The sequence below is a fragment of the Nelumbo nucifera genome, chromosome 1, assembly GCF_055504915.1.
Source record: "Nelumbo nucifera cultivar China Antique chromosome 1, China Antique-T2T, whole genome shotgun sequence".
NCBI classification, from domain to species: domain Eukaryota; kingdom Viridiplantae; phylum Streptophyta; class Magnoliopsida; order Proteales; family Nelumbonaceae; genus Nelumbo; species Nelumbo nucifera.
This window is the reverse complement of record NC_142649.1, coordinates 73,651,061-73,678,260: the sequence shown is the minus strand read 5'-3', so window position 1 is coordinate 73,678,260 and position 27,200 is coordinate 73,651,061. Positions and strand designations below refer to the sequence as shown.

The 27,200-nt window shown below is 35.5% G+C and overlaps 1 protein-coding gene and 1 long non-coding RNA gene across 2 annotated transcripts; both read right to left on the bottom strand.

Moving 5' to 3' along the window:
* Positions 1-873: 873 nt before the first annotated feature.
* LOC148803434 (uncharacterized) lies at positions 874-5,518 on the bottom strand. The gene is made up of 2 exons (XR_016085679.1): positions 5,009-5,518; positions 874-1,758 (listed from the first exon to the last, which is right to left on the bottom strand). It is a non-coding gene; the product is annotated as an uncharacterized LOC148803434 (long non-coding RNA).
* A 7,347-nt stretch (positions 5,519-12,865) lies between these two features.
* LOC148803433 (2S sulfur-rich seed storage protein 2-like) lies at positions 12,866-13,315 on the bottom strand. Its single transcript, XM_088895759.1, has one exon. The coding sequence runs from the start codon at positions 13,313-13,315 to the stop codon at positions 12,866-12,868; it is 450 nt and encodes a 149-aa protein (XP_088751885.1).
* Positions 13,316-27,200: the final 13,885 nt, after the last annotated feature.

The following is a 27,200-nucleotide window of genomic DNA, read 5'->3' as shown; positions in this document are numbered from 1 at the left end:
GCTTGGCCGAATTCATTGTAGGAGACAGTAAACCCTTGAATCCATCACCATGGGCTCTTAACAAGCCCAACATTTACCCTAAATGGTCATTGGGTCTAGCCACTTTATGAAAATCCAAGGACTGCGGACAAATGCAAGATTAGCCCATTAGGTATTACCCTCAATGGTCTTACATTTAATCTCTAAGCCCATAATGATCAAACACTACCCAACAAGAGAGAGGATATATCCTTCAGCTGCAAGGAAAAGTGTTGCACTCTCTACTCACATGGATCACGAGAATTAAAACATTTTTACAAACATTTTGAAACCATAATATATATATATGTATATAAATATATTTTGCAAAAAAACAAATTTCAATGGTTGAAATCAACTGCTGATAGTTTAGGTTTCCATAAGAGAGTGCAGTTCCCAATCATTCACTTTGTCAAACAAAAAGGCTGATCCGATCATTATAATCATCCACTCAGGTGAATTATCAGACTGTCTCAACATACCCAAGTTTTGACCTATTTTAAAGATCTCACTGATTGGAATATCAAAAACAGCCAAATCTGACACATAGTGCAGTACAACAATCGAGTCTAGGGGTTAGGTGTAACATTTTTAATTTTTCCCATCTATCTCCAAAGTCCAGGGCAATACTGAAATTTTGGTCCGATTTAAGGTTTCAAGAAAACCCACCTTGCATCTATCTTAAGTCTCACCCTGGCAACTGAGACATGCCACTCCAACCAATTTGGTGGCACATTAGTGTCAGCTTTGACAGGATAAATCTCCTTAGATCTATCCAACAGCTATGAAGATTCTAAACTAACACAAATCTCATATGTGTCCAATTTAAGGGTATTACATAGAAATACACCACAATGACATGAATCAATTATGTATTTTATTCATTTACAATAAATGCCAAAAGATACATCAATCTTATTGGGGTTAAGGGCATAATTATCTAACAAATACCATGTTCAATCAAACGGGTGAGCAAATTGGACGACATTGAAGTGTACTATGTCTTACGTTGTTGCAAATTGGACAAATAATTATAGAATTCTTACCTCCACAACCACCTCTGTACTATGTCTTACGTTGTTGCAAATTGTACTAAAAGTTGCCACGTCCATGGCCACAACTACGACCACCTCCATTAAACATAGGGTAAAGCTTTTGCTGTTGTTGTTTATTCTCTTGAGAGTTGTTATTTCCTTTACCTTGGACTCCAACAATATTGGCATTAGAAAATTTAGAGAATCGGGCCTGATCTTCGAGCCAAGATTCATGATTAAGGAGACGAGTACCTCTAAGATGCTGAGATTTACTGCATCTGGACGATTGGTGAGGTCAGTCACTACTGATTTTTACTCGCTTCCCAAACTAGCAAGAATGTAGAGAACAAGTTCAAACTTCGAAACCGGTTCTAAAATATTGTAGAGGCTATCAGCAATTGACTTGGCGTGTTGGACGTACTCTTCAGTTGGAGCACCCTTGACTGAAAGTGTTGAATAACTCTAAGCCAGGGCACTTCAGACTTCGGCTGAGGATGTCAGATCCACGATCTGTCTCAATTGCACTCTTCATAGAAAATAATTTTCTGCATTCAACTTGATCGGCAGGTAGTGCATCACGTTCTTTATGGAGTTCTGTATGGAGGGTACATAACTTCTAGTAGCTGATGATCAGTTGAGTTCGCCACCTTGTGCATTTGAGGACATGGGGCAGTGCTATTGTTATCTGAACTAGTCTGACATGGCTCTGATAAATTTGAACAAGAGAAATTGAAGATAAACTGAGGTTTATGAGAAGATAAAAATAATTTTGAAGCCGCTGATAATCTACCAAACTTGAGCTCAACTAATACTATTTATAGAAAGTATAAGAATTAGAGTCATAGTAACTTACAAAGAGAGTTACAGATAAACAAGAAAGCTACTGGGATGGACTACAGAGGGATGAATTTATTAAGAGGAGCTTTTATCTTGCTCTATCACGTATATTATGAGTAATCACCATACATTTAAATATTGTTTCTCCGAAGAACAGAGCAACTCCTTTTTGGTTCTAAAGTGTTCGTGGTACAATGCAAGCAAAAAATTTTCAAAAGACCTATTTTAACCCATGTGTGATTTATGTGGATAGACGTACTCATTTTAATGTACTTTGTTACAATTTTATCATATTTTAATTAACTAGATTGAAAATTTGAAATCGTTGGTTGTTTGCAAGAAATTAAAGACAGAGAGATGAAATCATAAAAACTGCACCCACGTTTTATTATAAAAACCCCAGCGGCCAGATCAAAACACAGGCAAACTCTTTTTTCTCGCCTACTAAACAAACAGCAAATTAACCAAACCCACACACGATTGTGTGTGTAAGAGCCTTTCTATGGAAGGGAGAGGGCAGCTAGCTAGTAGGGTAAGTGCATTTATTATTATTATTCCCTCGTAGTCGTAGAGGCCACTGCTCCTTCTTCTCTAGTTGCTGCTGCTTTCGCTGAACTGACAGGTCTGTGACAAATCACAGATGGAGGGAAGCTTCTCCGCCTTCTTCATCAGTCTCTCCATCTCTTCTCCTTGTAATCTACTTTGCTGCTGCTGCTGCTGAACCGTCCACTGGATCGCCTCACACGTGCACTCGTCCCTCACGTTCTGTAGCTCTTCACAGCATCCTTGTGTATCATCCCTCTGACTTCCCCTTATGAGGTTCCCCGTCTGCCAGGACCTCATCAATTGCCGGCACTCGTTCAACTGCTGCTTCTGGATCTCTTTCCGGCACTCACCAGACTGGCTTTGGCTTTGGCTTTTGTCATCATCTTGTACGACAGTGGTAATGGTGGTCCGGTAGATGGTGGCCTCAGCCATGGCCACCAACCCCACTAGGAAGATTGCCATGACAAGGAGTCTCGCCATTCTCGTTTCTGATGGAAGCTAAGCTGTTACTTTCTTCTTTACACAAGGAGAAGGAATTAATAGGTATTGAGACAGTTGAGAGTTGGAATGAGTGGAAGCGTGGATTTCATAGTGTGTATAAGTGGGGGTATTTGTAGGTGGCTTTGATAGCTTGCATGCTTGGAATGTGGAAGAAAGGTTATGGACACGTTGATTGGTTGGATTTGGATGCAGGAGGGTACATTGTCATATGCAACGGTGTCGAGTTTTTCAGATTGTACCTCTGCATGCCGCAACTTATAAGGAATATATTAACGCGTTTATAGATCAGACTCAAAACTTTGGATGGGTGCTTAGAGTTTGGTCCCACATCGGTACACGTCGTTTGGTTCCACGTAATTAAGGGTCCCTTTTGTTCATGGGGATGGGGATAGGATTTGGAATCGGGTCATTTTGATTTGGGCTGTTCGTAAGAAGATTCAAACCGATCAAATCGATCAACTTGGTCTGATCCAACCCGAGTTGGCCCGTTTTTTTTCAGAATCGGTTGGTTTCGGGTTACAAAAAACACAAACCAATAGTTCGATTTGGTTTTCACACATGAAAACCGAAATCAAATCAACCCGAACCGACTTATATATATATATCTGATATATTTCGGTTTTACTATATATATATTTCAGTTTTAATATATATTATATTTCAAATATATATTTGTGGTATATATATATATATATATTTCAGCTTTATTTCAGAAATATACATATTATATATAAAATATCTAATATATAAAATATCAGTTTGAATCCATCAAATCATTTTTAATTTCCAAACATCCAATCTTTGCTTTCTGAGACTTGAATCCTTTACCATTCACATCGAGAGAATCATTCATAAAAACGATTCAAATCGATCTAAATCGATTCAAACCGACCAAATCATTTTTACTTAGTATTGGATCGGTTTCTATTTCATTTCTAAGTAAACCGACTAGGTCGGGTCGGTTGGAAAAACGCCAATAAACCGATCCAACCCGACCTATGAACAGACCTAATTTTGATTCCAATTATTTGAAGCCATGTGTAGTTCAACTCTCATTTTTTTATTCTTATGAATTTGTAAAATGGATTGATTGAAAAAATATTGTTAGGAGCTAAATATTTTTTCTTTTTTGTTTTGATAAATGAATTCTTATTAAACTCACAAATGCCTTATGTTATTCATCATTTTCATCGCGTTTGTTTTTGGTGTAAATAATAACCGGGGTAAACTTTATACTTCTGTTCAAATTTCCCTACATTTGTTTTAGGAGTTGTTTTACACTAGTGGAAATTTCCCACCAATAAAATCGATGAAAATCTCCATTGTCTTTTGGTGTAAAACTCTGCAACGGTCAAATAACCTCTGCTGTCTGCTCCATCATTATTTTTTCCGGGCAATCATTTCTCCGGAAAATGGTATAAAACTCTCCGATCGTTTTTTCCGATCACAGGGGGCGACGGCCTCATCTCCACTTCCCCATCTTCACTTGCGGCTTCTGCTGCTGTGTCGTTGGTATGGGGACTCACGGAAAAGCGACGATGAGAAGCACGATGGGACAGTGGGACCTCACGGAGCCGGAGACGGTGAGGGGTTTGGGGGGGTAGATGGGCTAACGGGGTGGGGTTTGGAAGCCCAGAACCAAATAATCCATTTAAAATAGAGAGTTTCCCCTCGGTAATGGAGACGAAGTGCAGGTTGTCGGTTGAGGGGAGGAGGAAGCACATAATCAACAAAGAAAATTACCCATAATGATATTTGAACATATATTCACTATGAGATGAATAAAACCCAACACCCAGCATTAACAAAAATTAATAATAGTAATTAAAATTAAAAAATAATTATAAATATTAACAGTTGCAATGAAATATCAAGTTAAATTAATCAGAAAGCTGCATACAAGTCCAACATTACATAGAAATTTGATTCCAAATAAGATGTTAAAAAGAAAGAATTCAAGCATAATATAGGAATTGCTTTGAAATATAGAACGACTATTGTACCAAACATTGCAGAAATTTCTAAGTTGCAAGAAAAAAAAAAAAATCTATCGGTTGAGTCGAGTTGCATACCTGAACCATGAGACTGCATTAGGGATATAGCAAAAAGAGAGGCTGGCATTCTAGGAGGAGAATCTGCGAGGGCAAGAGGGACGGAAACCCAACAAAGATCTGCACTTCTGTTTCTCATAGAGAGAGAGTGTGTGAAAAATGGGGAGGGGGGAACAGAGAAATAGAGCCAATAGTAGATGGAGTTTCTCGTAGAGCTATGGTTTCACTCAGAGCTCAGGAAGAGAGTGAGAGAAGCGAGGAGGGAGGAAGAGAGGAAACGTGCTTACTGGACGCTTATAGGGCTTATCACTGAGACGGGACGGAGACCGAGCAATGACCAACTGAGAAAGAACCCAAGCGGGACGGAGACGGAAAGAAACTAGGACAAAGGGTTTGATTGAAAATCAAGGTTCAAATGGATTTGGGGAGAGGGTAGGAAGGCGTGCGCGGGACCCTATTTTTTTCATTTTTTTTTGATTTTTGATATTTAGAAATAAACCTACTCACGGACTGGGTCGGGGTTTAACTCTTTATAAATAGAAAATGGTCCAGCTTTAGATTTTGAGTCTAGTCGGCCTATATAAAACTGTAAGCTCGATTTTGATAGGTACTAGTGGGACCCGTGTGATGTACAGGATTTGTTAAAGAAAGCTAAACAATAAAAAACATAAGAGTATACAATTGTTTTATATTTCTAATTTTTAAAAAAATAATTAATTATTTATATTGTATAATAATTTTAACAACTTTTTACAATACAAAAGTAACAATAATCTATTTTAGTTAAGCTTGTTCATCGAACTGATGAAACCAACCAATTCGACCTGAATTACTTAGTTTCTAATATTTCTAGTTGAAATTGGGATCAATTTCGTTGTAGCCATTTGTAAATTGACCAAAATCGAATGACTCAATCATAGATATATATTAATATTTTTATATTTTAAATAAAATCTTTTAATACAGGAAGGTGGGGAAATTCCCATATTTCTTAGTCTCAAATATTTTATATTACAAATTTAATTTTTAATAATATTAATATAATTTTTAAAATTTAAAATTAAGTTTTCAATATAATCTTTTATAACAATTGAGCAAACCGAAAATTAACCAAAACTAATACAACCCGATTTAGTTGGTTTTCACTAATGGTCAGTAGGGGTAACCAACTAACTTGACCATGTCAATTTGGTTGGCCAAATAGCCAACCTACAACCAAACTAAACCAGGCTGTGATCAACACTCCTAATTTCATCTAAATTAATATTTTAATTTCTAATAAATAAAAGTAGTTTAATATCCAATAATTATTAAAATTTTATAGTGAAAATGCACAATAATTGAAAATATATTGATAATAAAAATAAAATAATTACAATAATCACAAAAAAACTAAAAATAGTAAAAAAATATATTAAGTCAGTGAACAAATATTGTAATCTCAAATAATATTTTAATCTCTAATAAATATCAATGAATAAAGTACAACAAAAATACAGTAAATACAATAAGTATAATAAATTTAATTTAAAGGTTAAATAACAATAGTTTAATATCCAATAGTTATTAATTTTTTTTTTGTTAAATAACAAAACAAATATAGATTTATACATAATTAATGAAAATATATTTATCAAAAAATTATAAATAATTTATGAAAAACAATAAATATTAATTTTAGTATATTAAATATATAATAAATATAGATTAAGATTTTAAAATCATTATTAATCAAAATTATTTTTTTTGAAAATCATTTTTCTAGAATTATTAATTGATATAAGTGAAATTAGTTATTGAAAATATTATTTAGTTATTTAAATAATCTATAAAATTATAATTTATTCTATTATTACATAATTTCATCATTAATTTTGTAAAATTTTAACTTATTATTAATTTTAATGTTAGGTAATGATTTTTTTATTTTAAAATTTTTAATTTATTTGATAATTTCGTTACTTTAACTATTTAAAATATATTTATGTTAAATATTTTTTTACTTAAAATATTTAGCTATTAATATTTTAATAGTATATAAAATATTTAAAAATACTCATTATTTGAGTTTAAGATATTAAGTTATTGAAATATTTAAATAATATATTATTTTTTAATGTTAAGTTTCTGTTATTTGAATAACATTTAATTTGAATAATCTGAAAAATCGTAATTTATATTGTTAGTACATAATCTCGTGATGAATTTTGTAAAAATGTAAAACCATTAATAATATAAATATTATTAAATCTATTTTAATTATTTTTTGTGTTTTTAATAGATATTTTAAAGTTTATACTATTATTACATAATTTCATTATTAATTTTGTAAAAATATTAAATTATTATTAATTTGAATATTATGTTATGAATTTTTTATTTTATTGCATAATTTCGTTATTTTAACTATTTAAAATATAGTTATGTTAAATATTACATTATTTAAAATACTTAGTTATTTAAATATTTAAATAATATATAAAAATACTCATTATTTGAATTTAAGATATTTAGTTATTAAAATATTTAAATAATTAAACATTTTTCTATGTAATTATTTAGCTACTTTAAGTATTTTATTATTTGAGATATTTAGTTATTGAAATATTGAAATAATATTTTATTTTTTTAATGTTAAATTTCTATTATTTGAATAACATCTAATTTGAATAATCTGGAAAATCATAATTTATATTGTTAGTACATAATTTCGTGATGAATTTTTTAAAAATATAAACTATTAATAATATGAATATTATTAAATCTATTATAATTATTTTTTGTGCTTTTAATAATTATTTTAAAGTGTATACTACTCTTACATAATTTCATTATTAATTCTGTAAGAATATTAAATCATTACTAATTTGAATATTGTGTTATGCTTTTTTTATTTTATTGCATAATTTATTTATTTTAACTATTTAAAATATAGTTATTTTAAATATTTCGTTATTTAAAATATTTACCTATTTAAATATTTAAGTAATATATAAAATATTTAGAAATACTCATTATTTGAATTTATGATATTTAGTTATTGAAATATTGGAATAATATTTTATTTTTTTAATGTTAAATTTATATTATTTGAATAACATTTCATTTGAATAATCTGGAAAATCATAATATATATTGTTAGTACACAATTTCCTTATGAATTTTGTAAAAGTTTAAAACTATTAATAATATGAATATTATTAAATCTATTATAATTATTTTGGTGTTTTTAATAATTATTTTAAAGTTTATACTATTATTACATAATTTTGTGAAAACATTAAATTATTATTTATTTGAATATTATGTTATGATTTTTTTATTTTATTGCATAATTTCGTTATTTTAACTATTTAAAATATTTAGTTATTTAAGTATTTAAATAATATTTAAAATATTGAAAAATACTCGTTATTTGAATTTAAGATATTTAGTTATTGAAATATTTAAATGATTAAATATTTTTTGTATAATTATTTAGCTAGTTTTAATATTTTATTATTTAAGATATTTAGTTATTGAAATATTGAAATAATATTTGATTTTTTAATGTTAAATTTCTATTATTTGAATAATCTGGAAAATCGTAATTTATATTGTTTGTACATAACTTCGTGATGAATTTTGTATAAATTTAAAACTATTAATAATATGAATATTATTAAATATATTATAATTATTTTTTGTGTTTTTATTAAATAATTTAATGTTATTATATAATTTGTTAAAATATTTAAATAATTTTGAAATTTTTAATTTAAACTTTCTTTAGATAGATGTAGATAAAAAATGGCAAATGGGATAAATAGGAATTAGAGATAATTTGGAGAGAAATTATCTAGTAAATTAGAGATAAGTTAGGAGATAAATAGGAATTGGAGATTATTTAGGAGAAAGTGGGGGAGATAGTTTAGGATAAATTTTAGGAGAAGAGATGGTTGGGGAAGGAGAGCATCTCATTGGTTCTTTAAAAAAAATGACATGGATTAAAAAAATAAAAAATTCAAAAAAAGGAGAAAATTTCTTGACCACTTTGTTTTAATAAATATATATATATAGATTTTATAATATTTTAATTATGTATTTATAATATTCTATATATTATAATATATAATACTTTTTAATGTATTTATAATATTCTATATAGATTTAATAATATTTTAATGTATTTATAATAAAAAAATCAATTTAATGTATTTATAATATTCTATATAGATTTTATAATATTTTAATTTTATTATTATTTAATATGTATTATATATAATATGGTCGACCGGGCTTGGGATGGGCTTATTTGAAAAAGGTTGGGGTCGGGCACGGGTACCCAACCCATGAATAGGTATATTTGGTAAGAGAGTAGGAAGAAGTGTGCAAGTAGGGTTGTCAATGGATCAAGTCTACACAATGCAATTTAAACTTAAATTGATTATTTTATTAAATATATAATATTTTCTTAACTTTCTTATAATTTTTATCATATTTTTATCTTTGGAATGATAAATTGGGTATACAATAAATAAGATAATATTAGTAAAGAAGAAGTGATGACAACATGTGCAGCCGATAACAGGAGTTCCCCTATCGAGGTGGGTGGGGCTGAGACCACATGTACAACAAAACATCACGAGCATGTTAGTACGCAATGCAAAAGAAGAAGTGAAGACGACATGTACAACCAACAGTAGGAGTTCCCTTACCGAGGTGGGCGGGGCTAAGACCAGCCCACACCAAAGCTTCCTCTGCCACCAAGGGCTCGACGCGTTAGTGTCTAAAAGGTCGGGGAGCTCATAGCACTCGGGATCAGAATCAAAGAAGAAGACTAAGGGTTTGGCTAGAAGGTGGTTGAGGTCTCTGAAGACTTGAGAAGAAACAAACAAATGGTAACGAATGCGATCAACTGATCCAATGCCCGTCCTATGTACGGATCTATGACAACACCCATGAGGAACACAGCCGAATAATGCAGACACCTCACGCCCACACAAGACACGGATCTACACCCTCGGCCCTCCACGATTCTCCTAAGAGGCGGAGTCAGGAATGAAGCAGCTGCCACTGGATGACCAAGGGGAGATCTCTACAACCGAACCTAACGCCTTCGCACTTTTGAACGACGCTTTCTTTGACCAAGCCGAAGCCTTTGCCTGACATGCCATCCACCGCCTTATAGCGACATCGTTGCACTCTCTTCGGAAGTTGAGGTCTCCTCTTAGTCCTCATTGGACCTCGTCCATTATGGCCTTAAGAGTGGGTGGCAAATGATATAGGTGCATGTGGCAAGGCCTAGAATGATGCCACGTGGCATCGGCTGGATGCAATCCTAGCCGCCCATCACCAACCACCTTCAACCACTCCTAAGGCAAGGTCAAGTATAAATAGGGGTCCTCCTTTCTTGGTAAGGCATGTTGCTCCTCATTGCTCTCTAGGTCTCTTGCTCTCGAGTGACCTCGCTTGAGTCCTCTCCCCAGACCTCGTCCAACCCCTCTCGTACACTTAGCTAACTTGATCGTCGAAGTCTCCGCCCTTGGGATAACTCTTGGGGCCTCTGTCTTGTTCTCTTATCTTTAGGTCGAACACATCAACCCTCGGACACGTCAGCCCCTCGGGTAAGGAAGCAGATTTACCTTGTTGTTCTTAGCCCATCCTTGGTAGCAATAGATAGATAGATAGATAGAGGGAGAGGGAGAGATAGATAGATAGATAGAGGGAGAGGGAGAGATAGATAGATAGATAGATAGATAGATAGATAGATAGATAGATAGATAGATATAGAGAGAGAGAGAGACCTGGCTAAGTTCTAACAAGGTATCAATATGACCAAAGTGATAAAGTAAACCAATTTATGGTTTTTGGTCCAATTATCATTGTATTATTAAATGTGGTGGTATGCAACATGGTGCCATGCCCTATTAGATGCACAATGCATAAATCTAATGAATTATCAAAGACATTTGTAGAGCTACAAACAATCCTTCAAGTACTAAAAATCTAAAAGAAGTTTTAATTTGTACAATTTAGAAGTTAAAGGAGGATCAAGGGTTGTGATTAGCTAGATGAGAAGTAAATTAAAGGGCACATGGCAACACTTATACACTCTAAGATCAAAGGGTTGGTCCAAGTTTGGCAAAGGTCAGGTTGGTTATTCAGGCTTGGTTGTATTAAAAGAACCATTAATTAATTAATAATATGTATTTATAAATAAAATATTACCTAATGAAATTAAAAATTAACCAATTAATTAATTAATTGATAAATAATAATAAAATATAAAGTATAAGACAATAGAAATAATATTTATAAGTTAAATATTAATGAATAATTAATTAAATAATATTTAATATTTAATTAAATAAAATTATTGTTGGGCTATATGTGTGTATGTATGTATATAGAAAACTTTTACATGTTTTTCTATATTTTTGATTATCAAATTAAATTAATGTTTGAGATTTTTACAAATAGTTTATTTTTGTATGGTCCAACTCGAATGCAATATATTATCCAGCCTAAGGTGTGAGTCCATTGTGCCTAAGTAGTACTAAATTCTATTAATGGTCTATAAAAGCTCAATCTAGTATTTTCCCCTACTAGGTCTTAAATGGAATTTAGTAAAATATTATTTTTAAATCTCTACATGTATAGTATATGGCCCATTATTTGGATTTATCAATTCAACACAATTCAAATGACTTAGCTTAATGGGTTATTTTAAACATAAATAACCTTTAAATAATGATTATAAAAAATGCCCCTAAGGATTAGTTTGGAAGGAGAACAAATATAAATATATAGAGTGCAAAATCTTTATTATTTGGTACGTATTTGTATTGTACATATTTGTATTTGTACTCTTATTAAAGTGAGCCTAAATTAAGATATTGTAATTTTAATTTTGTGACAGACATTCACTATAAATCAGTATTTTGTGACAAAGTTTGAATTGTTCGTCACTATATGTCACACTTTTGTGATTTTGTGACAGACATTCGATTGTCCGTCAGTATAAATCAATTTTTTTTTGTGACCAAAAAAATTTTATGATAATTGTCCGTTATTATAAAAAAAAGATTTTGTGACGGAATTTCAATTATCCGTTGCTATAGGTTATTTATAGCGACGGATAATCACTCCGTCAGTTTTCCGTCACTAAATATTTAATTTACAGTGACGAAAATTTTAACTCATCATGATAAATGATATATAGTGACAGGCACCATTATGCATTAGAGTCACAGTAATTTACAAAGAGAATTATATAGATAAACAAGAAAGCTATTGGAATAGACTACAGAGGGATGAATTTATTAAGAGGAGCTCTTATCGTGCTCTATCACGTATGTTATGAGTAATCACCACACATTTAAATATTGTTTCTCCGAAGAACAGAGCAATTCCTTTTTGGTTCTAAATGCTCATGCAAAAAATTTTCAAAAGACGTATTTTAATAGGCTCGGAATTTACTGCTCACAAGCCCTGTGCATTGAGAATATCTCAATGTGTGGCTTATGTGGATAGAATGAGATATTTTCCATGTATGATGTGGATAGACGTGGACAGAGTTAAAGTACAAAATTTTATCATATTTTACTAGATTGAATATTTGAAATCGATGGTTGTTTGGAAGAAATTAAACACAGAGAGAGATGAAATCATAAAAACTGCACCCACGTTTTATTATAAAAACCCAAGAGACCAGATCAAAACACAGGCTATCTCTTTTTTCTCGCCTATTAAACAAGCAAGCAAATTAACCAAACCCACACACGATTGTGTGTGTAAGAGCCTTTCTGTGGAAGGGAGAGGGCAGCTAGCTAGTAGGGTAAGTGCATTTATTATTGTTATTCCCTCGTAGTCGTAGAGGCCACTGCCCCTTCTTCTCTAGTTGCTGCTGCTTTCGCTGAACTGACAGGTCTGTGACAAATCACAAATGGAGGGAAGCTTCTCCGCCTTCTTCATCAGTCTCTCCATCTCTTCTCCCTGTAATCTACTTTGCTGCTGCTGCTGCTGTTGAACCGTCCACTGGATCGCCTCACACGTGCACTCGTCCCTCACGTTCTGTAGCTCTTCACAGCACCCCTGTGTATCATCCCTCTGACTGCCCCTTATGAGGTTCCCCGTCTGCCAGGACCTCATCAATTGCCGGCACTCGTTCAACTGGTGCTTCTGGATCTCTTTCCGGCACTCACCAGACTGGCTTTGGCTTTGGCTTTGGCTTTGGCTTTTGTCATCATCTTGTACGACAGTGGTAATGGTGGTCCGGTAGATGGTGGCCTCAGCCATGGCCACCAACCCCACTAGGAAGACTGCCATGACAAGGAGTCTCGCCATTCTTGTTTCTGATGGAAGCTGCGCTGTTACTTTCTTCTTTACACAAGGAGAAGGAATTAATAGGTATTGAGACAGTTGAGACAGTGTGTATAAGTGGAGGTATTTGTAGGTGGCTTTGATAGCTTGCATGCTTGGAATGTGGAAGAAAGGTTAGGGACACGTTGATTGGTTGGATTTGGATGCAAGAGGGTACATTGTCATATGCAACGGTGTCGAGTTTTTCAGTTTGTACCTCTGCATGCCGCAGACAGAGTTGCAACTTACAAGGAATATATTAACGCGTTTATAGATCAGACTCAAAACTTTGGATGGGTGCTTAGAGTTTGGTCCAACATCGGTACACGTCGTTTGGTTCCAGGTAATTAAGGGTCGTTTTGTTCAACTCTCATTTCTTTTTATTCTTATTTATAAGATGGAATTCTAAAATGGATAAGAAAGGATAAAAATGGATTGAATGAAAAAAATATTGTTAGGAGTTAAATACTTTTTTTTTTGATAAATGAATTCTTATTAAACTCAGAAATGCCTTATGTTTCAAATGACCTCGGTATTGGGTTTTGAAACAGTAAGAAACACTACCATCTTTCTATTGTTCTAATAACTACTTTGAAGCTTTTTTCAGTTTATAATTTTCTTTTCCTCATATGCCCTATGAGAGCATTGACCGCTCAACTAATTAAGATGTAAGTCTCAGGATTGGGAATGGACCAAGTTGAGGTCAAACAATTCAAGCCCAAATTGAGCTTAATCCAATACATCTTGGGCCAGGCTTGGGCTTAATCATACCTAAAGAGATTGATGGGGTTTGAAAATTGAAATAATTGATGAATATATTTTGGGATTCTAGTAAATAAGGAAAACTTTTTGCCCTTACTATCAATAAAAAATCATATTTTCATATAATAATCAATACATGATACTTTTTTGAAAACATATCAAACAAGGGCAGTGGGCACTGCTGCTCATCTTCCTCCTCTACCTTTATATTCATGCGAATGGAACTCTTAAAGAACGATGAGAGAAAACAAGAATCCTAGTGATAAATCGCTGTGTTTTCTTACACGTACATCCAGAAAAACATTGTTTCTTCCTGGAGAAATTAACTACAGAGTAAAGTCCGTTAGTTTGACCAACATCTAGCAATATCATCGTCTCCTCTTGAAGCAACATCTAGTATTTTTCTAACTTCTTTCCATTTCACTGACTTCAAATTTTCCAAATCATTTACCAAATTTGGCTTGGGATTACCGATTTTGAGAAGCTACATATTGTTTCATATCCTGAAATGTGTTGATTAAAAACTTAAAAATAGATTAAAGGCCATACTTACAAACGGATTTCAGCCTAAACCAGTTGGAACCACTGTAACTCATAGTAGGATTCCAGCAACCTTTGCAAAACAAACGACAGCGAGTTGCCGAAAATACGATGCGAGTTTAGAGTATCTTTCACGGATAGAGATGGTTCTAACAACACCAAAGAAGGCGAAGTTGAAGGCTAAGACAAAGGCATTAAGGATCAATAGGAGGCCCTTGAAGAACACTATTGGAATAGAGTTTCCATCTATGATCTCAAACAGTAGCTGTGTGAGTGTCACAACTGCTGCAAAAGTAGTTCCAAAAATGAGCTCCTCAAATGGAATTTGAGAAGCAAATGTTTTATATGTTTGATATCTTTCCCTTCACCGGGTTTCATCAGGAAACATTCGCTTCAACGGAAAACAATATATATAGACGCTAAGCGATTAACAACCGATCAAGCATTTGTATATAGGCATAAGGAAAACTATTTTTTGTATTAAAAACAATTCTTTTCTTTTTTGCTTCAAATCAAACCGTTGGATTTTATGGTTTACAACTTGATCATGAGTTTATCACGAGTCCATTTGCTAAAGCTATTTGGATTTCTTGTGAAAGTTCCGATTGCTTGAATACAAAGAAAGAGGAAGATGAACAACAATACTCGGTGCCCTTATTTGATATATTTAAAAAAAAACCTCTCTTTCTCTTTATTATATGAAAAAATGTTATTTTTATTTATATTAGGTGCAAAAAGTTGTCCTTTTCGGCTAGAAACCCATATATTTTTATACATCGTCTTTTATTGAGATTTATAGTTTAACTTTTCTTGAGCTACATAGTCCAGCTTTAAAATGGATTAAAAATATGTACAAACTTGAGCTATCCAAAATGTCAACCTAAGCCGGGTCATGCCCAGGTTTTTTGACTCAAGCGCAATACGATTCCCGAAGTCTCTGTCCCAACTCAAGTTGGACAGACTAGGCCTCGGGTTGGGCCTACTCAATTAGCCCTACTTTTACAAGAATGCATGATCAACTAAAAATTTAAATAGTCAGATTTTGGCCAAGTTTGGGAGTGTTAAAAACAAGTGCTTATTCGAATAAGTACTTATTTTGTGTTTGACACCCAATTTTTTCAAGTGCTTAAGGACATTGGGTGGCCTATTTCTTCAATAAGCTTGTTCATTTAAAAACACAACTTTAATCCTCGTTTTAAGAGTGCCACATGTACAATGAAAGAATCGAAGAAACTTTAGCAACAGATCTCAAAGGTGTTGGTCACGCCCTTCCCCAGCCTCAGCTGTTGCCACTCATTATGAAAAATGATCATCACATTATTAATAATGTAGGTTTGAATGCAAACCAGATTTATTGTCCATTACTTTACCCACACTCTACCTGCCATGAATTGCAGCTACACATCACCATCTTGTATTGTAAGATGTGTCAGTTGCAATGTACTATGGGTAGGGCATGGCTAGAGAAACTAAGTAAGAAATCTAGCCTTGCTTGAATGGCTGAGATGCCGATGTATTTACCCTTATCACATTGTGGAATATGATCTCCTTATTTGTATCAACAGACCCAAAAGAATATGGATTAGAACACCAGATTAACGGAGTTGTTTATTCCAAGAATGGATAACTTTGGAGATGAAATAGGGACCTAAGTAATCAAGCGGTAAGGGTAGAGAGCATCACCCATGTAGTCCAAGCAATAGAGGTCGCACTCACTCATTTTTTGGAGTCACAATGGATTCTACAGTGACTAAAGTAGTTGGCCATAAAAATCTGCTTCAACCATGCTAGACCTAGATCATCATCCCCAGTTTGACAGTCAAGTTCACCTAAAAATACATACCCACATGCTCAAATCCATTAAAAACTCATCAAAACAAGAAATACAAATAGAGACACAGAGAGACCAACCAAAGAAGAATAAGAAGAAATAGAATAGAGCATTCTCCAATGAGTGCTCTTACCATGAGTTCCTTTTGCTTGGTCTTGATAGCCTCGATAGACTCTCGTTGATTCTCGATAGCCAACTGAAGGGAAGAGAGATCCATCATATGGATGGTCGGACCCTACAGGAAGGTTGCACGAAGTTTCAAAAATTTTCTCTCCCTCCCATCTGGGAATCACATTCCCTATTTTAGAAAATTGCATTTTCAAAGATTGTTCTTGAATCCAAAATCGGACCAGATCTAAAACAAAAAGGGATGAGAGAGATATACCTGATATGAAGTAGCAATAACTCCCAATGAAGGTGTTCACGCCCAAGGAGAATACCAAAACTTGTTTCCAATGAAGATGACATAGTGTGTGATGAAGCAGGATCAATAGGATGGGTCTTCAGCAAGAACCAAGATTCTTTAGCAAGAATCGAGCAAGGGCTAGTGAGCACATCTTCAAATTGTTTCTTCAGCCAAGAAACAATATCAAGAACCTTTCTTGATCAATTCCTCAAGAGGAGAGTTTGAATCTGATCGTACTCTTCCTGAGTTTGAATATGATCAAAATCTTCTCTCCTCTGAGTTTGAATTTGATCTACATCTCTTTCCTTATCCTAATCTTCTTATCTCTTTATCTCATTATCTTCCTGTTATAATCTATCTAGAACTCTCAAAGAGTTCTACTGTAATCATACTTGTTTACTCTATAAATACATAGGTTGGCCTACCATAACCACCCATTCATCTTGAACTTTCTCTACAGTGCCTTATTTTTTTTAACTTTGATAAATTAAACACAACTCACAGGGAATTGCTACCGTATGTTATGAGTAACCACCACACATTTAAATACTTTTTTCTCCGAAGAACAGAGCAACTCCTTTTTCGTTTTAAAGTCCTCATGCTATAATGCAAGCAAAAAATTTTCAAAAGACCTATTTTAATGTACTTTGTTACAATTTTATCATATTTTACTAGATTGAAAATTTGAAATCATTGGTTGTTTGCAAGAAATCAAAGAGAGATGAAATCATAAAAACAAACTGCACTCACATTTTATTATAAAATCCCAGAGCAAAACATAGGCTACCTCTTTTTTCTTGCCTACTAAACAAACAAGCAAATTAACCAACCCACACACGATTGTGTGCGTAAGAGGCTTTCTATGGAAGGGACAGGACAGCTAGTAGGGTATATACATCATCGACCAAGCTGACGACATTGAAATAATTGATGAATATATTTTGGGCTTCTATCAAATAAGGGCAACTTTTTACCCCTAATATCAATAAAAAGTAATATTTTTCATATAATAACCAAAATAGGATACTTTTTTGAAAAAAATATCAAACAAGGGCAATGGGCATTGTTGCTCCTCTTCCTCCTCTGCCTCTGTATTCATGCGAATGGAACTTTTAAAGAACGATGAGAGAAAACAAGAATCCTGGTGATAAATCGCTAGGTTTTTCTCACATGCACATTCAGAAAAATATCGTTTCTTCTCAGCGAAATTAACTACAGAGTGAAGTCTTTTAGTATGACCAACATCCAACAATGTCGTCGTCTCCTCTTGAAGCAACATGTAGTATTTTTCTAGCTTCCCTTTATTCCACCAACTTCAAATTTTCCAATCCATTTACCAATTTTGGCTTGGGATTACCTATTTTGAGAAGTTATATATTATTTCTTATTCTGAAATGTGTTTATTAAAAATTTAAAAGGGATTTAATTGCCATACTTAAAAAGGGATTTCAGCCTAAACCCAGCCAATACCACTATAACTCATAGCAGGATTCCAGCAACCTTTGCAATACAAACGATAGCGAATTGCTGGAAATATGATGTGAGTTTGGAGTATCTTTCACAGATAGAGATGGTTCTAATAGCACCAAAGAAGGTGAAGATGAAGGCTAAGACAAAGACGTTAAATATTGATAGTTGGCCCTTGAAGAACATTGTGGGAATAGGGTTTCCATTTATGATGTTAAACGACAGTTTGGTGAGTGTCACTACTGCTTCAAAAGTTTTTCCAAATATGAGCTCCTTACATGGAATTCGAGAAGCAAACATTTTATACATTTGATATCTCTCCCTTCACTGGGTTTCATCAAGAAACATTTGCTTTAACGACGAACAATATATACAAATACTAAGTGTCAACACCCAATTTTCGCTCGGTCCCCTCACCCTACCTCTTCATACCCTCCTCTTAGCCCCAGAAACTTGGAAACACAACTAGATCAACTTGAGACTTTCCAAAACCCGAAATACCCTCATTTGACCCAATCCATAGGACAAATAAGAACATTAAGATCAATGTCAATGACTTATCAGACGTCATCCCAGACTTGGAAAACTACAACTTAGTTACACATTAGATTTCATGACTAAACTACAAATATCCACTGTTCATCATGTTAACACCCTTTCTAACGGCCCTAATCTATGCAACATTCAAATTCCAACTCCTCCAAAATCAATTCCAATATATCCATGACCTTAAGATCATTAGGAAACAATCAACTAATGAATCCTAACACTACTCTACGATAATCAACCACAAAAACACCTACATTCCATTTTGATGGCCCTAAACAATTGCCAAGATTGACCATATCTTTCTTAGATCAGAACTATCTGTATGACTCCTCACCCTAATCCATGCCTACCCACCAAATTGTAGCTCAAAATTCCCCTATTTGACCCACCATCAAGCTTGTATCCTATTTCAGCAAATCTCATTAATTAAAGCTTACCATCCATCATATGAACATCATATGACCAATCAAACCTTAACGCTGTATTCGGAGACCCAAAAAACTCCAGCACATCAAATTTCACGGCCAAACACCTCAATTTGACCATTAAAAAATAAGATTCCATATCAAGCCCTCTCGTTAATTGGAAATCCATAAGCTAAGACCATGATCTGAACTAAATCAGTCAATCTACACCTCTAATCAAATATCCATCACTTCCATTAGATCCGGGACAATCAAAAATGCCTACCCACCAAATTTCCCCCATTTGACCCTTCACCAAACAAAGATTATATTTCAATAAATCTTGTTGATCAGAATTTGTCAGTCATAAATCTCAATCATCCCAACCCTATTTGTTTGATCAGACCTCACCACTATGTTTAGAGACCTAGACAACCCTAGCACACCAAATTTCATGACCAAATTCATTCGTTTGACCATTAAACTGGAAAGATACCATTTTGATGTAATAGATTAAATTGCCACATCATTCGTCCCAACCTAAAGACTCAAAAGAGTGATGGTTGATATCAGACCCATTCTTGACTCATTAGAACACTTGGACTAAGGAAAGCCTAATAGACCTAAAAGCCCCAAAACCCCAAGAAATCCCTACTTAAAACCAAGAAAAAACAAAATAACATTTAAAAGTTCATCAAATTTACATTTTCTGCCACTAACAGCTCCAAATACGAGACTGCCAATGACAGGCACACCCCCAAACTCCTATTGGATGCATAAAACCCATGAAAACTACCCCCAAATCAAAGAAAATGTTTCACCAAATAGGAAAGCTTGACTGAGCATCTATTTCTTTGAAGAATCTTCGTCTATTTGTGTGAAAAACCTCTATTGAATCCCAGACACTATAGCTGAACGAATTCAGACCCATCCACCCTTCCTTTCTCTATAAATACTGATCTAATTCGACCTCAAAAGAGGGAAAAAACTTGAGGGAGGAAACCTGAGGGAGGCCCCTAGAGATAGAGAAAGAGAGAAGGGAGATTCCTTCTAGCCCATATACTACCTCCTGTTCACCCAAAATTCGGAGGTACACTAAACCTCAGATTCCAAACTCGCCTCCTCCATTTTCAAGTAGAAGTTGTTGCAACTAGAAGCACTCCCTAGCTCAAGAATCTATTTAAACTTCATTTTATCTCATCCCTATCTGTTGGAAAACTTTTGACAAGGAACATACGAAATGTTAGTCTTTTTTTAGTTTTTCTAGGTTGCTTGAAGCCCTGAGACATTGGAGAAGCATTGTTCTCAATTTCTTCTAGAATGAGTATAGAGGTAGAGAGGCGAGAGTCGTAGGGAAATTAGTACCTAAGACCTGATAACATCACCTAAAAATCGATCTTAAGAGAAGTTAAAAGCATGTTCCTATAGATTTAAGAAATTTCTACAACAATTTTTATTTTTCTTTGAAAGAAATTGAGCTTGAATAACTCCTATAGTGAGCTGCTATAGCATCCTGGAGAAAGGGGTGCCTAATACCTTCCCTCTCCCAATCCTTGGGACCTGAAATCTCTCGGTTGTGCGCCTTTTCCATGGAGAGTAGAGTCACTATCAAATTTTTAAAATAAAAAAATAAGGGCTCATTTCCTCTAAAAAATGGGTGACGACTCCATTTTTTTGAGTCAGACATGAGTTTTCTGGAGCTCACACTAACCAATAACAACCGATCGAGTGTTTGTATATAGGCATAAATAAAACCATTAGATTTAGGGTTTACAACTTGATCATGAATTTCTCACGAGTCCGTTTGCCAAAACTCTTCGGATTTCTAGTAAAAGTTCTGTTTGCATGAATGCAGAGGAAGAGGAAGACGAGCAACAATACCCAGTGCCCTTATTTGATATCTTTTCAGAAAGCTATCTCATTCTGGTTATTATATGAAAAATGTTACTTTTATTGATATTAGGGTAAAAAGTTGCCCTTATTGGCTAGAAACCCATATATTTTTGTACATGATCTTTTATTGAGATTTATAGTCTAACTTTTTTTTTTTAGCTACATAGTTCAACTTTAAAATGGATTGAAAATATGTACAAACTTGAGCTATCCAAAGCATTAACCAAAGTTGGATCATGCCCAAGTTTTCTGACTCAAGCGCAATACAAAGCCCGAAGTCTCAATCTCAACTCAAGTTCGATAGAGTAAGCCTCGGGTTGGGCCTGCTTAACTAGCCCTACTTTTACAAGAATGCATGTCCAACTAACAATTTAAATAGTTAGATTAAGGCCAAGTTTGGGAGTGCTTATTTTAAAAATAAGTGTTTAAACACAAGTGCTAATTCGAATAAGTACTTATTTGTGTTTGACACCCAACTTTTTCAAGTGCTTATTTTAAAAACTAAGTACTTATTTCATAATTGGCATTTGGTGGTCTATTTCTTCAATAATCTTGTTCGTTTAAAAAGACAACTTTAACCCTCATTTTAAGAGTCCCACATGTACAATGAAAGAATCGAAGAAACTTCGATAGCAGATCTCAAAGGTGTTGGTCACACCCTTCGCTAGCCTCAGTTGTGGCCACTCATTAAGAAATATGATCTTCACACTATTGATAATGTAGGTTTGAATGCAGACTGGATTTGTTGTCCATTACTCTACCCACACTCTACCTGCCATGAATTGCAGCCACACATCACCATCTTGTATTGTGAGATGTGTCGGGCTGCAATGTACTACGAATAGGGCGTGGGTAGAGAAATGTGTAGGAAATCTGGCCTTGTTTGAATGGCTGAGATGTTGATGTATTTACCCTTATCACATTGTAGAACAATGATCCTTATTTGTATCAACAGACCCCACAGAAGATGAATTAGAACACCAAATTGACAAAGTTATTTATTCCAAGAATGGCTAACTTTGGAGATGAAATAGGGACCTGAGCAATGAAGCGGTAAGAGTAGAGAGCATCTCCCATGCAGTCCAAGCAATAGAGGTTGCACTCACTCTTTTTGGGGTCACAATGGATTCTATAGTGACTAAAGTAGTTGGCCTTCAACCATGTTGGACCAAGATCATCGTCCCCAGTTTGATAGTCAAGGTCACCTAAAAATGCATACCCACATTCTCAAATCCATTAAAAACTCACAAAAAAAAAAGAATTACAAATAGAGACACAGAGAGACCAACCAACAAAGAATAAGAAGAAATAGAATAGAGCATTCTCTAGTGATCAGTGCTTTCAGCATGAGTTTCTTTTGCTTGGTCTTGACAACCTCGATAGACTGTCATTGATTCTCGATAGCCAGCTTATCCAATTATTTATTAAAAGACTAAAATGATAATTGGAAGAAGAAAGCACACACACAACCGATCGGCTTACTATTGAATTTATAGAGAGAATTAAAGTACATGTGTAGTAGGATTCTAAGACCAAGTTTATCTAGGAGATTGATACAAATGAAAATTTTCAGAAGCCAAAGGTCTCTTTTTCCATTGATACCTTATGATATTCATATACAAACGGTGGAGTTCCTTTCTCCCCAAAACTTTCTAAAAACAAAGGTCTTCCTAATCCAAAAGGAAAAGCAAAACAAAAGGACTTCCTAACTGTATAGGTAACATACAGATCTGGGACTCACGCGAGTCTTATCTTTGTCCAATACTCCCCCTTAAGGTGGTGCATGAGGATTGCAAATGCCCAGCTTGGGAAGGAAAAAATCAAACTATTTTTGTCCAAGAGCCTTTGTGAAAATGTCGGCAACTTGTTCACCGGTACGTACATAGGAAGGCGCAATGGTGTTGTCTTGGAGCTTATTGTGAATGAAATGACAATCAACTTCAATATGTTTGGTTCGCTCATGGAAGACAGGGTTCGCAGCAATGTGCAGAGCAGCTTGATTGCCACAAAACAAGCGTATAGGTTGAGGATGAGATATACCCAAAGACGATAGCAGACCTTTCAACCACTTCAACTCACAACTAGTAGTAGCCATTGACCGGTATTCAGCCTCGGCAGAGAACCAGGAGACAGTATGTTGTTTCTTAGTCTTCCAGGAGATGGGGGAATGTCCTAACATGACAAAGTACCCAGTAAGAGAGCGACGAGTTAGAGGGCAACTCGCCCAATCAGAATCACAATAGGCATACAATTGCAGATCACTATCAGAATACAAAAATATTCCGTGACCAAGACGTCCTTTCAGATAACGAACCACACATAATGCCGCATCCCAATGATCAACAGGAGGACACTACATAAATTAAGCCAGGACATGGATGCAATAACTAAGCTCCAGCCGTGTAATGGTTAAATAAATCAAACGGCCCACAAGACATCGATATCGTTCAGGGTCATCCAGGAGTGCTCCATCAGCAAGGGCAAGTTTATGATTCTGAGTAATAGAAAGGGAGCAGGTTTGGACCCTAATAAGCCAGTTTCTGTAATAATATCAAGTGCATATTTTCGTTGACAAAGAAAATATCCCCGATGATCCGCGAGTCACTTCAATGCCCAAAAAATATTTAAGAACACCCAAGTCCTTCATGTGAAAACACTGGTTCATATACTGTTTAAATTTGTGTATGAACTCTGGGTTATTCCCACCAACGATTAAGTCAACATAAACCTGGACGTGCAAGACAAGCCCATTCTTGCAATATGTAAATAAGGAATAATCGAAATAGGATTGTTCAAACCCAAAAGTTTTCAAGGCAGCACCTAACTTAGAGAACCAATTCCGGGGGGCTTGCCGTAGACCATACAAAGATTTTCGGAGTTTGCATACCTTTTCAGTCCCGGAGGCCGAAAAACCTGGAGGAGGTTTCATATAGACCTCCTCATGGAGATCACCGTGCAGAAAAGCATTGTGGGCATCCATCTGATGCAATTCCCAATGTTGGGCTGCAGCAACTGCTAAGAAGGTTCGAACTGTGACCATTTTAGCCACAGGGGCAAAGGTCACGTTGTAATCAAAACCTTCAACTTGAGTGTTGCCCAGGACTACCAACCTTGCTTTAAATCTTTCAATGGATCCATCAGAGTTGTACTTGATTTTGTAGACCCATTTACGCCCGATTGCCTTTTTTCCAAATGGGAGGTCTTCCAAGGTCCATGTCCCATTGTCTTCCAAAGCCTGTATCTCTTGGCGCATAGCCTCGCGCCACCGAGCATCAGTCATTGCCTAAGAGAAACGAGTAGGTTCTCGGCCTACAGTAACAGCTGCCAAGAAATGTCTGTGTTTCACAAAAAAATTATCATACGTCACATAATGAGTTATGGGATAAGGAGTTCCTGAGTACTGAGATGGTGCAGGAGAAACAATGGAGGGGGTCTAAGCGACGAGCAGAGTGTATGACAAAGTCCTTTAAATAGCTGGGGGTCCGCTTTTCTCGATGTTCATGGCCTAATAACTCCGTGGTGGGCTGAGGAGTAGCTAGAGTTTCATTATTTTTGCAATCTGTATAGCTCCTTGTCTCATCAAGTGGACCTGCCTCCTCATCATTACCCATGTTCTGATGTCCTTCTTCATCGATCGTGTCGCTCCCTCTGACTTCTATATGAGGTGACTCAAATACCATGTCAGGAGGAGTGGTCGCAGAGTTCGGTGGTTGGACAGTCCAAGGCAACCCAACATTTTCTTTGGCTATGGGAGGACTGTTTACTGAGGGTTGATGTTCCAAAGTGGCAAAGGGAAACTCGGCCTCACTAAACACCACGTCTCGTGAGACGAAATAATAACTAGACTCAAGATCGTATAATTTCCATCCCTTTTTCCCAAAAGGGTACCCAACAAAGACACATTTCCTACTCCTAGCGACAAATTTGTCACTGTCCCGAGTATGTGAAAATCACAAGCAACCAAAAACTCTGAGATGTTTATAAGAAGGACTTTGTCCAAATAGCATCTCGTAAGGTGTTTTACCACCAAGAAGGGTCGAAGGTGTCCAGTTAATCAAGTACCCTGCGGTCAAAACACACTCACCCCAGAAATTGATCGGAAGATGTGCTTGAAACCTGAATGCTCTAGCCACATTCAAAATATGACGATGCTTTCTTTCCACACGACCATTTTGTTGTGGTGTTCCAACATAGGAAGTTTGAAATAAAATTCCTTGCTCGTCAAAATATGATTTCAAGGATTTAAACTTTGTTCCATTATCACTTCTCACCACCTTAACCTTCTTATTAAATTGTCGTTCAATCATTGCATAGAAATTTTTGAGTGTTCGACCAACTTCACTTTTTTAGCTAGCAAATAAATCCAAACCGCTCGAGAATAATCATCAACAATTGTCAAAAAATATACAACACCACAAAATGTAAGTACTCTATAAGCACCCCATAAGTCACAATGAATCAATGCAAAACAATCAGTCACTTTATTGCCACTTTGAATAAAAACATCTCTAGTTTGCTTTGCCTTCAAACAAACATCACAGGTTTTGTTCTTACTATTACTAATATTAAGAAGCAAACTAACCGTTTGATAAGAAGGGTGTCCCAATCTCTGATGCCACAAATCGCATGATCCAATTCCATCTGTCTTGTAAGCACGAACCGGCGCCACACCCTTGAAGACATAGACCCCATCAAGCTATTCAACCGCACCAATTAGAGTCCTCGAGATGCGGTCCTATATCACACACAACTTATTAGTAAACGTCACAATACAATCTGTGTCACGAAGTAACCGACCTACTAACAATAAATTACAATTGAGTTTTGTGACATATAATACGTGCAGCAATTTAAAATTATTTCCAAGTTCAACAGTGCCTTCTTTCACGGCCTCGGTGTGCGCACCGTTGGGTAACCTAACTGGACAAAGTGTAACATCATAGGTGTCGATGAGCACATTTATATTCCCTGTCATGTGATGCGACGCCCCAAAGTCAATAATCCATTCAGTGGAGTAATTCTTACCAAAGAGTTTTTCATTAGTCCTGGTTTTGTAAGCATTAAGCATGCTTACAAGAGTCTGTCATTGCTCGTCATTAAGCCCGCTCAGTCCGGTCCAGTCTCCGTCAGTCACAGCTGCATTAGCAGCCACCTCATGCCTCGCTGATGACGAGCAGCATGAGCTTTTGCCATACCTCAGCCACGTCCGCCAGAGGGTCTACCCCCTTTTCCTCGTCCTGCTCCACGCCCGGTCGATGTACCGCGGGGTCTGTCTCCCCATCATTCAGGGTATCCAATTAATTGGAAGCAATTCTTTGTCGAGCTCTCACCGTTCCTGTCGTTGTTGGCAGCCATGGTGACCGATCAGCAAGAATTGTCAGCAGTAATATTGAGTTTGATTCCAAGAAGACGATGAACGATCCTAATGAGGCTCACGAAGAAATCAGAGTACATCAATATCGGTGTCGTCGATCTTTACCATCTGTATTCTTGAAAACTGGTACAGAGGAATGTCATGGCGCAAGAACAAGCAGATCACCACCATAGTCTTTGATTATCCTCTGAAGAAGACGCCAAACTCATCCAGACTCTTCCGTTTGCAGCATCGAACTTTTGAAGAGTCTGCTCTGAACTGCCAGAATAAGGCGGAATACCTGAATCGTCGATTGGCAGGAACGAGCTTAGTTTATCGTAGTCAATGAGCTTCGGCTGCTGCTGCTGTTGAATATAGTGACTCGCACACTATTCTGATCCTCCTTCAAAAGTAAGAGAACCAGGATAAGTGAATAAGGAGAGACCCAAGAGATGGAGATAATAAGTTGTGGTCGGATCAAGATCTGCAGCAATGACCGTCGATTGCGCAGCAATGATGATCTCGAAGATGGAGAAGACGACATGGATTAGAGGTAAAAACCCATCGGCCATGGAAGTTATGGTGTTGTTTCACTAACCAAAGTCAACCACCATCTCTTGCCGCCTGTGATAGCTGTGAAATTGTCTGGTTACTTTGTGTCTGGA